At 49.0% G+C, this 13,497-nt stretch overlaps 1 protein-coding gene across 4 annotated transcripts in view; it reads right to left on the bottom strand.

Annotated features, from left to right (window-relative positions):
* Positions 1–1,244: 1,244 nt before the first annotated feature.
* The window catches only part of STUM (stum, mechanosensory transduction mediator homolog), a 48,640-nt gene continuing 36,387 nt past the window's right edge, over positions 1,245–13,497 (bottom strand). For 2 of the 4 annotated variants that reach the window (XM_054514294.1, XM_036380201.2), the window contains exons 3-4: positions 5,665–6,601; positions 1,245–3,248 (exon numbers count right to left, since the gene is read on the bottom strand). In XM_054514294.1, the coding sequence (XP_054370269.1) occupies positions 6,567–6,601 (35 nt within the window). In that variant the 3' untranslated portion in view covers positions 1,245–3,248; positions 5,665–6,566. The remainder of the gene's footprint in view (positions 3,249–5,664; positions 6,602–13,497) is intronic. The other 2 variants (XM_054514293.1, XM_036380198.2) reach the window with 1 other exon arrangement.

Consider the following 13,497-nt stretch of genomic DNA (forward strand, 5'->3'; position numbering starts at 1 on the left):
GGCAGTTCTAAGGAGGTGAACTGGTCTGGGGAGGCTGCAAGTGGAGAGGGAAGGTATTGCCCCTGTTGCGTGGTGGTTGCTGGAAAGGGATTTTCCTTGGAGCCAGCACTGTGTGCTGCACAGAGCAAGGGCTGTGCTGTGCTCTGAGGGCACCTGGGCTGGCTCTGCTCTTGTGTTGGGGCTGAGCCAGCTCGGCCCTGAAGTCAGGGTGAGCTGTGTGCTGGCTGTGGGCCTTCCTTGGGAAGACCTGGGTGCCCAGGAATGTGGCATGGGGGTTTTCCCTGTGTCTCATCTGTCTCCACCAAGCTCCAGTTTTTGGCTTTGCTTTTGTGTGGTTTATTGCTGATCTTCCTCCTCCCCTTCTGAAATGGTTCCATTAGCAGGGTGCTAAAGAAATCTCTTTGAGATAATCATCCCAGCTCTCTCCAGTGTGTTTGCCACGTGCTGGTGTGTCTGCATGGGTGTATTTATAGTATCACACTACTCTATGTCAGTGTTCATCCCAAAGTGCTTCCCCTGCTGAGGGCTGGATAGAAACACACAGCAAGGGGAAGGAGCTTCTGCCTCACCTCCCAGAGCCCTCAAAGCCAGGGGGTGTGAGAAGACCCCTCTTGCTGGTCTTGCACCAACACTGAGTTTGGCCCCCTGGTCCAGTTGGGATGTCCCATGAGTTTCCCTACCCACAGTGGCTTTGGGGAGGGAGCAGAGCAGTGGTGTTTTGTGGAATTGTATATCACAGGAGGAGCATGGAGTGTGGATGGATGGCTGATGTGTGCAGGTGTTCTAAGAAGCTGTCTCTCATGGGAAGGCTCTGCCACCTGCTCAGCTCTGCTCAGGTGTCTGTGGCCAAGCCCCTGACAGCACATGGGCTGTTCTCTTATGAGGTTCAGGAATAATGCACCTGGAGTCACATTAAAATGTTCAAATTGTGAACAAAACCCTGTCAGGAAGGATTGCTGGTAGGCATGTGCACAGGGCAGCACAGGTGGCATTTCCCCCTCCCTTGTCTCTGTTCCAGAGGTTCAGGTGAGGCTCCTCACCAGCCTTCTACTCCTCTGGAAGGTTCTGGTTGTGAATTCCTTAAGGAAGCCCTGCCCCCTCTCCTCAGGGGCTGTGGATGTGGGCTGGTGTCTGCTGGATGCTCTCCATCACCTCACTGGTGGGAGGAGAACAAGAACCCATTTGGAATCAGGGATGATGGGGGTTTCTCCAGGTGACACAAAGACTCTGCATTTCATTCCAGCTGTCCAGCAATAGAATATATTTAACTTTAAAAAAAAATATCCACAGTATCAAAACACAAGAAGTCACAATCCAATACTCAGTGATATAAACAGGCATACAAATGGTCCTCTGCAACCCCTCAGTTTGGCCTCCAGTACCAAAAGGAAAGGTGGGCTCACAAGCAAGGTGCAAACAGCACAGGTGGGAAGGCCCCTGCTCCCTCCTTCCTAAGGTGGAAAATCTGAGCTACCCATGCATGGCCAAAACCACAGAGCACACAGCCTTGAGCCAGCAATCCCCTTCCCGGCTTTGGGAGCAGTGCCTGTGCCAGGGTGTGGTGGGTGGAGGAGGGCTGTGGGGCAGCGTGGGATCACTTGCTGGGTGTCTGGGGGAGCACTGCCATCACCTCCAGCAGTGCTGGCACAGGTGAGCCCCTGTTTTGATCCCAAGCCAAAATGTGCCATTCTCTTCCACCTGCCTGTTGAAAGCATTCTCAGAGCTGGAAGATGGATTGAGCTGCTCTGGCCTTTGCCATTCTTAGAGCCTGAACAAAACCTTCACTTCCCACTCCACCCTTCCAGCAGCGGGGACAGGGTGTTGTTGCTTCCCTCTGGCCACTTGGGTGGGTGCAAGAGAAGCAGGACTTGACTTTTAGCCTGGCTTAGGTATTTATACAGATGACAAGAGGAGAAAGGATAGGTTGTGGTTAGCATGAGCTCTGGTGGGCTTCACTGTAATGAACCCTGCTTCAGATGGTGCCACTGTGACCTGGGGTTTTGCACCATGCTGCTCCCACAGGTGGATGGGAATGCTGAGTGCCAGTTTGGGAAATAAATTGTAGCACTGCTTCAAAGTGCATTGTGTGTGTGAGCATGCAGCAAAGTCAGCTGGAAAATACAGGGCTGTGTTGCCACACTGTGGTTGGCAAGCATGTGGGAGAAGACATTGCTTTTACCTGGAGAGGAATGTCAGATCTAGCCAGGGTCTCCTTGTACCTGGGGTTTAGATATCAAGGAACTCTTGGTGGTGTCTTGCAGTGGATGCAGTTTGGGCTGGGTAGCAATAAAATGCATCCTGGCTGGAGTGGATGCATGTGTGTGAACTGCAGGGTCAGCCCAGAACAAGCAGGAGGCAAGGAATAAAACAGCCCTGTGGAGAATACTGGGACTGTGAGCTTCATCTTCTTGCCCACAGAGCTCAGCACAACACTCACAGCAAGATTTAAGGGCAATTTCCACCGCCTCTGGAAGGTCTCTAATAAAATGTGTGCCAGTCAATGCACACAGGGAGGGACATGCAGCTTTGTGTCTTGGGCAGCAGGAGTGTGGCACAGATGGAGTCCCCTCTCCCATCTGACTCTCCTGACCCCATGGCTGTGTGTGCCAGAGCTGCTCCCAGCACAAGGCCCCACTGACCTTCCCAGCTGTGAGCAACCCCAAACCCCTGCAGCAAGGATGGCCAGCCAGGCAAAAGGCTGGGAGTCACCTGCCAAAGCACCTTTTCCATGGTAAATATGGATTTGGCAACACCAATGAACTTGGGGAAATTGGTTCCTGCCTGGAACTGCTTTCCAATGAGTAGTAAATCAGTTGTTCAGCCCAGCTGTGTTCAAGTACCAAGAAGCTGTTTCATTAAAGCCCTTTTTTTTTTTGTTTTGGTTGTTGGTTTTTTGTTTTTTGGGTTTTTTTTTTTTTGAGAAACCTGTTTTTTTCATAATCAGAAAGGAGCAGCAGAAAAATTCCGTGTTGCTGGCAGATGGGGGTGGAGCAACTGCATTTATTCTTCATTACCCACGATCGCTCTTTAGCTGTAAAACTTGCATGTCAAACATCTACATTTACAAAGCAGCTGATGGTGCTGGGGTAGCTGGGGGCCATGCACTTCGGACCAGAGGAGGGGCTCTGGCTGTGCCCTCGGGCTGTGCTGGTTTGCAGCTGGTCACAGCTCCCACAGGAGGTGGAGGTGTTGTCCCCTCTGCAGTGCTTTGGAAGGAGGTGTGAAAACGCTGGGTGGTTAATTTTACCCTAAAGAGAAAAAAAAAGTAATTGTTGTTAGGGGAAAGCTCCAGATTTTCACTCGTAGCTGTGTCTTCACAGTGTGGCTCTTGTCAGTGGGCACCAGACAGGCCTCTCCAGATGCTGCCAGCTGCCCACAGAACTCCGACCTTTTGTGAGAGGAGGAAAACCAAGTCATAGTGGAGAGTGTGGTACTAAAGATGGGAAAAGCAGAACCCCCTGGTGAGCACAGCCCTGCCCTGGACTCAGTCTCTGAGCTCCCACTGCTTGCCATGGGGACACCTGAAGCCAAGGTGAGGAGCTCACCTGTGGCATTCACATTCTCTGAAAAAATCCCTTTGCCCGGGATTTTTCTCTGGGAAGCTGAGAAGCCTCAGAGAAAGGAAAACAATTCTTATCTCATTGGCTTCTCCTGTGTTGTGGAGTCATGTGGAATGTGTTTGGAGATTGTTTACCCACAGATGATTGTTTCATTGGATTCTGGTGTGAGTTGTTTTGACTCTTTGGCCAATCGGGGCCAAGCTGTGTCGGGACTCTGGAAAGAGTCACGAGTCTTCATTATTATCTTTTTAGCCTTCTGTAGAATCCTTTCTGTATTCTTTAGTATAGTATAGTATTCTTTAATATAATATAGTATCATAAAGTGATAAATTAGCCTTCTGAGAACATGTCAGATGCATCATTCCTGCCTTTGTCGGGGCATTCCCTGCAAATACAATATTCACCATTGCCTGAGAGCAGGCTGCTGCTTACACCTGGGCTGGGGGGAGCTTGGCAGTGCCAGTTTTGTTCAGGGCTATTGGAAAAAGCAGAGGGATTTATCATTTTTATTACTACCACAGGGACAGCCTTGGGGAAAATGCAATTTGATGTTTGCTGCCTGGTAGCAAGGCCAATCTATAAAGTGGCTCCTGTCCTAAAGCTGAGAGTGGGAAACTGTCTGCTTCTAATTAAAATCAATTAAGCAAATCACCACAGTAGGCAAAAATAAGGCTTTTTGTCCTGGGTGACATTTGGCAGATTTCAGAGCCTCTGAAGTGGTGCATTGAGTGTTTTCTTGGCTTCAACAATTCAGTAAGAAGGTGAAAGATAAGAAGAAATTTTACAGAGCAAAGCCTGAAAGTAAAATATAAATCCCACACCTCATCTGTGCATTGCTCAGACTCCTTCATGCAATAAATGCAGGCAGCACCCAGAGCTAACCAAAGTGATGCTCTCAGAGACCTGCAGCCATCCCAGGGAGGGCAGCATTTCCATTCAATCCTTTCCCGGCCAATCCAATTCTCTCATCCTCACTAGAGCAGAGACAGACAGCACCAAGTGTGGCCCAGAAAGTCAGCAAAGCCCTGGTGATGCTGATGAGGAGCTTGTTCTGTCCCTTTTTGTTCCCAGGGGACCTTTTGTGCAGGTGCTAGGTCTCTGGGATGGGGCATCTGCTGCTGATCTGACTGACATCTGATGCCACAGGAGGTGTGACTTTTGGCGCTTTAGGGCCAGTGAAAATATCAGCTTGTTTATTCCTCCCCAGCCTGAGGCTTCTTGTGCTGCCTGTCCACTACACATATAAATCCACCTTCTAAAAGTGAACCCAACTTCACAGGCACCAGAAGGTGTTGTTCTTAAGCCACACTTGCTGCTCCTATTCCAAAGGCTTTTCCTGGTTCCTTTTATCCATGGCCTGTTATCCCTGTCTGCAGGGGCTCCTGCACACCCATCCTGACACCACAGCACAACTAACTTAGGCAGTGTTTGGTGTTTGCACTTGACTCAGCCATTCTGGTTTGGCAAAGGTGAGGGGTAACCATTGCTTTTTTGCTCTTTGGCATTGCACATGCTGCATCTGAGCAGGCAAGTGGCTTGGGTGCCTTCAGGGCCAGTTATAGACCTCAAAAAAAGAGTTCTCACTGACAACAGCAGAAGCTGGTGAAGGTGTTTTCCAGATGTGCTACAGATTCCCCATTTGCTGCTGGTTAGGATCCTATTTACTCCTTTTTTTCCCATGTGGGAAATGGAGAAGCAGAGATGGTCTGTCTCACAGGAGATGCTGAAGCTCAGTTCTGTAACACCTGTACATCCCAGCAAGCCACAGCACAGCTGCAGGTGCACAGCACAGGCCACTCCCTGAACCAGTCCCTTTGGTAGAGATGGACAAAGACACTTGAAATTGTTGAATATGGTGAGCATAAATCCTTTTGGCCATCGCTGTGGCAGTGCTACTCTTGAGGAGCTCATCCCCTGGCTTTAGTTCAGGTCCCAAATGGCTCTTGGCTTTTCACCACTGACCTACTTGGTTGGTTTTCTCCAGCTGAGAAATGAAACCATGAAATCACAGCCCCACCCCTTTTGGTCATGGGCCTTCCAACCAAAACAGCTCCCAAGCACCTGTCTAGTACCAGGTGGAGATCCTGGAGTTTTGGATACTTACCTGGGCAAGCAGAGCTGGGATGCTCCTTCAGCCAGAAGCACTCGTCGTGCTCTCAGGGGATCCATTTCCAAAGCATGGAGACACTGCCAGCAAGTCCCTTCCAGGGGCAGGAAAGGTTCTTTGGCTCCCCCAGTATTGTTTTGTACGAGAGGCTTTTGGCAGTACTTGCTGCCCTAGAGGCGAGGTGCTGCAGGACCAGTCCTGTGCTGGGAAAAGTGTCCCCTGGGCTGGTGGCAGCTCTGATCCTTGCATGGTGGCAGCGGGTGGAAGCAGGGGATGGCCCCGGTCACGTCAGCGGTACAATAGGATTTACAGCAAGCACGTTTCTCAAGACATCTGCAGGGACAGAGCTTCAGTGAACATCTTACATACACAGGCAGCAGAGGGGGCTGGGTTGGACCCTCCACTGCTGCACAGCAGTCACGGATGGACTCTCGAGGCAGGAAGGAAGTACCACTGGTTTGCTTTTACATCCTGTACGTGTATCTATGAACAGCTCCTTGGCATTTGATGTTCACAACCAGCAAGCACAAAAAGGAGGCAAAACATCTTCAGCGACCTCCCCCTGGGAGCAGAGGGATCTCTCCCTCCCTTGGTTCAGCTGCCCACCCAGGTGCCATCTTTGCCAAGGGTGTGTCCTTGTCCTGGCACCCTCGTCCTCCTGGTGGGCTGGGACCAGTCCAAGCCAAGCTGTGCTCGCCTCATCTCGGCTGCTCGGGGGCATCAGTGCAAGTCTGCGCCGGCTGCTCTGCATCTCCGCTCCGCTGGACGGGCACGGGCAGACACAGGGAGACAAAACAAAGGGACAAGAAGAGAGACAAAGGGTAATGAAAAGGTCCGTGGCCCACGGCTGCCAAAGGAAATCTCTCGCCGTGTTTCTCTGACCACACTTGTCCCAGCCACTAGAGCTGCTGTGGGATCCCCTGCTCCTTGTAGCCTGTGAGGAGGGAGGGGAAGGGAACATGATTAGAGTTTGTAGGAAAGGTGTTTTGTGCTGTTCTTGTGAGCCAGCGAAGGCTTCCTAAAGATAAGGAAAGCCCTGTATATCTCTCGAGGAAGACACCAAGGCTATCCCCATGACAACGTGATGAAGGAGAGAAAGTTAAAAGATATGGACATTAGCTGGCCCACAGAATGACATGGCTCCTTGTTCACCTACTGAGAACTTTGTTTCTTATGACCAGTGGGCAGTGAATGTTAAGTAAATGTAAATATCTTGAAAAACTATAAAAGCAACATGTTGCTGTAATGAATCTCTCTTATACACCTTTCTGATGGAGTCTTGGTGCTTTGCGCCATGTTGCACTCTATAACAGCAAGAATTAATTCCAAATGAGGACCTTTGGTGAGGCTCAAGCAAGTCATGAGCCTGGTTTACCGGGAGTGGCAAAAACCCCATGGGAGAACGGGGGGGGTGCCACATTGTCCCTCGTGGCCAGGCTGCCCAGGGCAGCCCCCTGCCCTGCTTTAGCCAAGAGCTGCCTGGTGCTGCTCCTTCCTGGGCACAGCCATGTGGGTGCTGGCAGCCAGCCCTGCTGCTCTGGCACCTCTGCTTAAAGGGATTGTAAGAGCACAGCAGGTACCAGTGGTCAACAATTCCAGCCTAATAACCTGAAGTTTTTATGGAGTGTGTTTTCCTGTAGTGCAGGGGAAATGGATGTGCTTGTATCCTGCTCCAGAGACACAGCTGCTCCCAAGCACTGCCCTGGTAGGTTGTGCATCCCACACTCATCTCTCCTTGGGATCTACTTGAGTTTGAGCCTCATCCTCCCAGAGCACTGCCAGGTAGGAGGAGGTTGGTTTCCTCTGTAAGAGTCTAAATGAGGGATGTGGGACTCCAGGGGCTCTCCAAAATGCAGTTTATTCCATCCAAGAGGTTACAGCAGCCCAGGGTGGTGGGTGACAGAGCCTGTGCCTACAGCTGTCAGCTCCAGCTGCAGGCAGGCCTGGAGACCCTGAGTTTAGGTTACAATGCATTATATACTTTTCTTTGCTGAGCATCTTAATACAGTAGAACCAATCTATACCTTAACTTTTATCTATAGCCTACCATAACTACTGTAATTACCATATTCATGTTACTGTTCTCTAGTTACTAAAAGTTAGTACATTACAGTTTAAGCTAGAAGTTGTTTTTCAGCTTTCTTGCAGTGGAAAATTCGGAGGCCTTTTTTCTACTTGCAGCATTTGCTGCCTTGTTTGCCTGTGCTCTCTTTCTGCTTGGTAAAAACATCTTCTTGTTTGAGGTAGGTTTATCCTTTGCTCTAAGTCGTAAAAACCCCTTCTAACTAACATATCCTTTGCCTTCTTGGTTATCCATTAAGACTGGCTCACCAGTTCTTTTCTGCTATATCAAAACTTGCTTTAATGTCTATTCCTTCTTCAGATTCTACATTCAAAAATCTTTCTGCTAAGCATACATATCTGTGAGACTTTCTTGTCAAACTTTCATCCTTCCCAACATTCCTCTATCCATCTTTGTGTTCCCCTGCTGGCTTTTGCTGACAGCACTCCCCAGCAGCAACCAATTTGTGCTGCAGTTTGCACAGGTGAGCAAACACCTCTTGGAGGAGAAGGGGAATGCCTTGACTCACAGGCTGAAGTGTCAAACACAGATCTTGGGATGCCTCTAATGATATTCTCACTGCTTAGTTCTGCACTTGCTTTGCTCCAGCCCAGCAGAATTACAGGTGTTCTTGTTAGGGCACAGCAGCCATCCAGTGAGCCTGGAGGAAACCAATCTTTTCAGCAGCAAAACCAAGGAAACTGCCAGGATCCCTGTTCCTTCACACCCTTCCCTCTTCCTGTGGCCATGAGGTTTGATGCACTTCCCAACCAAGACAGCAAAGCCCTTGTTTTGCAGCCACAGGGATGTTCCAAGGGCTCAAGCAGCCTGTCCTGCTGCTTGTCACAGCTCCTTGGGCTCCTGGGGCCCCAGATTATTCACTGTAGTGCACACACATTTGCAGGCTGCAAATCCCAGAGGGGACAGTTTCATCCCCTGGCAGGGCTAGGGCAGGGAAGGGCAATAGCAGAGCACCTGCAGCTCCTGTGCTGGTACAGGATGATGAGAAAAATACTGGATTTTTTTAATGCTTTCCTAAACAGTTGCAATACTGCACCAGAAGCTTTCCCCACTTCCCTTTCAAGAGAAGCTTGTTATTCTGACTTTATCAATGCAAAAAAATCTCCTGATTAAAGAAGCCAACTGCCCTTACTTGCAGTGCCCGCCACAGTGAGTATCTTTCAACTAAAAAACTTTCTAAATCTGGATGTTTTTTTTTTCTTAGCTTAAGTAACCTGTCATTTCTATATTTTGAATTTCAAAGAAGTCTGAAATTTTATATCTCAGAAGAATGTTTAACTTTTCAAACACTTTTCCATTTATGCTTTGTAATATTCTTTCTAACCCTTATGTTAGGCTTTTTTAAGTCCCTTACAAAAACTGAACATAAAATACCAGCAGGTGCCAGAACCCCTATCTTTAATGGACTTTTTGCTGAACTAAGAATTGACTCCAGGGAATGAACTTTGCTGTACTTTGGAAAAAACCCACACATTCGCCCAGGTTTGGCAGCCTGGACCTCCTGCTGCTAAACAAGCACGAGGGACAGAATAATGACACTTAACTGAATTTCTGCCTATTGTGTGCAGCTGAACAGAAAGACTCTCATCTCTTTCAAACAGCCTTTTCTAGGGGGCAAAATGATGATTTCACATGCATTTATGTTTTAAGTGTGAGTCAGTTCTGAAGACAAGGTGAGCTGGCTGGAAATTTGTAATTTGAGCTTGTCTATGGCATTGGTTTAATTTGTTTAGGGAGTGGAGTTAAAAAAACCAACCAACCAACCCTATGGACCAGAAAGGTGGGGCCTGCCTTAAATCTTTAGCTAAAGTAAGAGTAACTTGTACAGCCATGCTTTTTATTGAGATATAAGGAAATTAAGATTGAGAAATCCTTTCAGTCTGGCTGTCACTGTTGAAACTGGGTGGAAGGAAGTGACAGTGGCCAAGCCTGTCTCTTTACATGACCATAAGCCAAAAAAATGACCTGTCCTATGCTAAACTTGTTTATTACAATACTTCAGCCTTAACTTATCAAATAGTTTATATGTGAAAATAGTTATTGCATTTCTTGCATAGGACTAACTGTTCTGTATGAAGCAGCTTTAAATTAATATGCCTGCAATACCACTGAGGTGCAATTCTGTAGAACAGACAGCTCTGGGTTCAGGATTAAATGGGCCTGTGCACAAAGTCACTGGTTTAATCAAGTTTACTTGAAATTGCACTTCTCCTGTAAAGCACTGCATATAAGATTGAGGCAAAAGGAACCCAGTCTGTGCACAGGCTGTCCTTCTGGGACTGGGTTCATGCAGAGGGTGGCTTCAGGATGCTCTCCATGCTGAAACAGGCTCCTGCTCTGCTCCAAGGGCACCCTTGGGCCATCCCCAGGGGCAGTTCAATGCTGTGTGAGGATTCCCAGCATCCCTGGGGCTGTGCAGCCACAGGACAGACACAGACACAGTGGACACACATATGTAAAGGCTGCACTTGGGCTGGGAGTGGGCAGCCCTGGCCAAAGTGAATTCCAGGTGTCCTGCCCCGACCGAGGCTCGCTGCTCTCCGTGGGAAACTGACTCAGAGCGTGAGGAGGAGGAGGAGGAAGAACAGAAACAAACTTACCTTGTGAGACTTTGATGGTGAACAAAAGGAGGCAAAGGAACATGAAAGAAAGAGAGAGGGAGAAATGTAACTGTAGACGATATATCTGAAACACATGGACAACCAGAAGAGAATGAACAAACTGAGGCTGCAGAGTAAACAGAGAACAGCAGCTCTACCCTCAGACATTCACACCAGGGCTAAACATTTCTTTAAATCCTTGTACTTGAAGCGGATCATTTCATTTGGGACTCTTGTTTAAAGAAGACTGGGGAATCCTCATCTGCTTTTCCAGCTGCAGGCAGAACAGACTGGATGGGCTAACACCTCTGAGCAATGCTCCAGAAACTCTCTCCTCTGTGCCACTGGGATTTCATGGCTTTGACTGAAGGGGAGCCACTGAAGGAAGGCATCAAACAAGACATCACAGTGTACCAAAGGGCTCATGCCGTACCATTCACAGTCCCAGAGTTGGGAAAACTACATCTGAAGAGTTTTTGGCAGCTTCCCTGCTCAGTTTGCTTGTGCCCACAGGTAGCTCACAGCATGCCTCAGCCTGTCTGCGTGCTGCAAACACTGGGGCTATTTAACATTCCTACAATGTTTTAAGAACTTCTCCCACCTCTGCATTTGGTAAGAAACTGCAAAAAGGGGTATTTTAACTACTCCCCTCAGGCCTAGTTTGGGGGACAGCTCTTTTTAGATGTTTTTTTTTTTTTTTAAGTGTAGGAAGTCCAAGCAGGCAACATGTCCTTGTATTTTCTTCATCTCATGAAGGGTTACTGGTTGGTTTGGGCCTCCTGCTCCCCTTTCCTTGCCAGGAGAGCAGTGTTACCTGCCCCAGCAGGGGCCCTGCAGAGCAGAGAGGCTCAGTGATGCTTTCCCTTGGAGCCTGAGCATACAGCGACTGTGCAAGCATCTGCTGCTGATTCTGGCAGGGTCTGAACAGAGTAATTAGCAAAGGAGTGATGAGGATAGCATGATTACAGGTGAGTTCTCACTGCTGGCTGGCAATCAGCCCTGAGAGTCAGCCAAAGTTTCCATCCAGTGAACCTGAAGCAATGGTGCAGCCAAGCACATTGTTCATTCAGACCTGAGAGCTGAGGGAGGGCTTCCTTCAGAAACCAGGGCTTCCTTCAGAAACCAAGAAGCCTTGGCTTCTTGGCTGCATCCAGCAGAGGAAAAACAATGCCTGGACAAACAGTCCCTGACTTATGTCCCCGTGCCACATCAGTGTGGCATTACTATGTTATTTCTCCAGTGTTTCTGTGAAGAAATGCCACGCAGCCTTTTATACTTGGTTCTGAGCAGGCAGGGACTTCCTGGAGAGTTCATTCTGCACAGTGGGCTGATGAAGGTGTGGGCTGGGGACAAGGTGTGCCTGTAGCCAAGGGAGCTGTGCCTGGAAAGCCTTAGGAGACTTGTTTTGCAGTTGGCTTTGGCCAGCTCGTTAGCTGTGGTTTGCTTCAGCTCTGTGCATTGTCCCCGCAGAGCTGGTGAGGGGCTCCAGGAAAGCACACTGCAGCAGGGCTGCCCAGCCCTTTTTTGGCAGAAGAATTTAGTCCTCCCTAGTTCTACCTTTGCCTTCAAAGAGCAGGTACAGCAGAGGACAGTTCCCAAAGCTATCTGGCTGCTTAAAGAAGATATCTCTGGTGTCCAGTGGGGCCAGCTGGCAGTTCTTTTAAATTAGCAGAGAAAGTGCCCTGTGCTGTGGTGCTGCCAAAAGTAATTAAGTGTGACAGCAAAACTGCATTCCATTTATCTTCCTTCTGGGATATTATCCTGATAAAGGGCACCCTAGAGGAGATGAGGGTTGGACAGGACCCCCAGGTCAGTCAGTCTCTTGCTGTGTCCTACCTTGTCCTTGACAGACATGGGTCTACCCACTCTTGGAGTCTTCCAGGGACAGAGAGAGCAGATCCTGCCATGCAACCTATGCAGCATTTTGACCCTACTGGAGGAAAAACGTGCTCTAATTTCCACACAGGTCCTTCCTGGTGTTATTCAAGTCTGTCTTAGGCTGAACTGCTGCCCTCTCACATTTACTAGCCCACTGAACACCTTGATCATCAGCATGCCTACTATCTTACAGTTCTCTGGACTCTCCAGGTTTTCCACTTGAAGTACAGCCTCCAAAGCTGGCCACAAGCCTCACCACAGCTTTACACATGCAGAGAAAGGTAACGGGATCAGCGAAAGCCCTACAAGCCCTGCTCCCCCCTGCCTGTGTGGTGTTCATTCCCTCTGCAGCAATGTTCCCCCTGTGCTGCTTGTGACTCACTGCAGCCACCACGTCCTTCCCTGAAAAACAAGTTGTTCCCTAGTGTGTATTTATGCAGTTGATTAGTCCTTCTGTAGAGTCCTGGGCTTGTCCCCACTGAGTAGCACTTTCTGTTTCCAGGCCATTTCTTTGGATCCGGGCACTGCCCTTGCTGTGCCTGCCAGGTGTGTGGCTGGGGGGAGCCTCTTCTCCAGCCCATCCTCAAGCCACAAATGGAAATACTGAGCAGAGCTGCATTCAGGAGGGACCTTTCAACACACCTCTCTTTATCTCTTCCCAGGTTAGGAAAATCCATTTAGAGGAAAGTCCTCAAGTGCATTTTCACGCTGGCCACGTCCCCCTGGCTCGCTGGTAGGAATGCTGTGTGAGACGGGGTCAGCATCTGAAGGTTAGGAGGGATGGCTGGCTGCTGCCACCTCACACAAAATTAATTCCTCTGCCATCCGAGGGAATCCAGCCAGTCTGACACAGCTCACTCTGGACAGACCCACGGTGACTTTGTGGGGGTGGTTTTTATTTTCTAAATGCGTGCGAGTCACTTACTTGATTACTTCTTCCAGGAACTGAAGCATACCTGATTGGACTATAATTCTTCTCCTTTTTCCGTCATTAAGGACAGTATGCCATTATCCTCAGAGCAGACTCCCCCTTTCCATGCCTGGGAAATAGCACTAGAAGATGAAAAGCTGGAAGGAGTCTCCTGTTCAAAAGACAGGTGGATGTGGCACTTGGGGAACATGGCTCAGTGGTGGACATGATGGTGATGGCTTAAGACTTGGACTCAATGATTTTGGAGTTTTTTTCCAACCTCAGTGATTTTATGATTCTGTAGTTCTAACTCCCTCCCAAGTCTCTACCAGCTAACAGAGAGGCAGGGACAGGCATCC

The sequence above is a fragment of the Molothrus ater genome, chromosome 3 (genome assembly GCF_012460135.2).
Source record: "Molothrus ater isolate BHLD 08-10-18 breed brown headed cowbird chromosome 3, BPBGC_Mater_1.1, whole genome shotgun sequence".
Lineage (NCBI taxonomy): Eukaryota > Metazoa > Chordata > Aves > Passeriformes > Icteridae > Molothrus > Molothrus ater.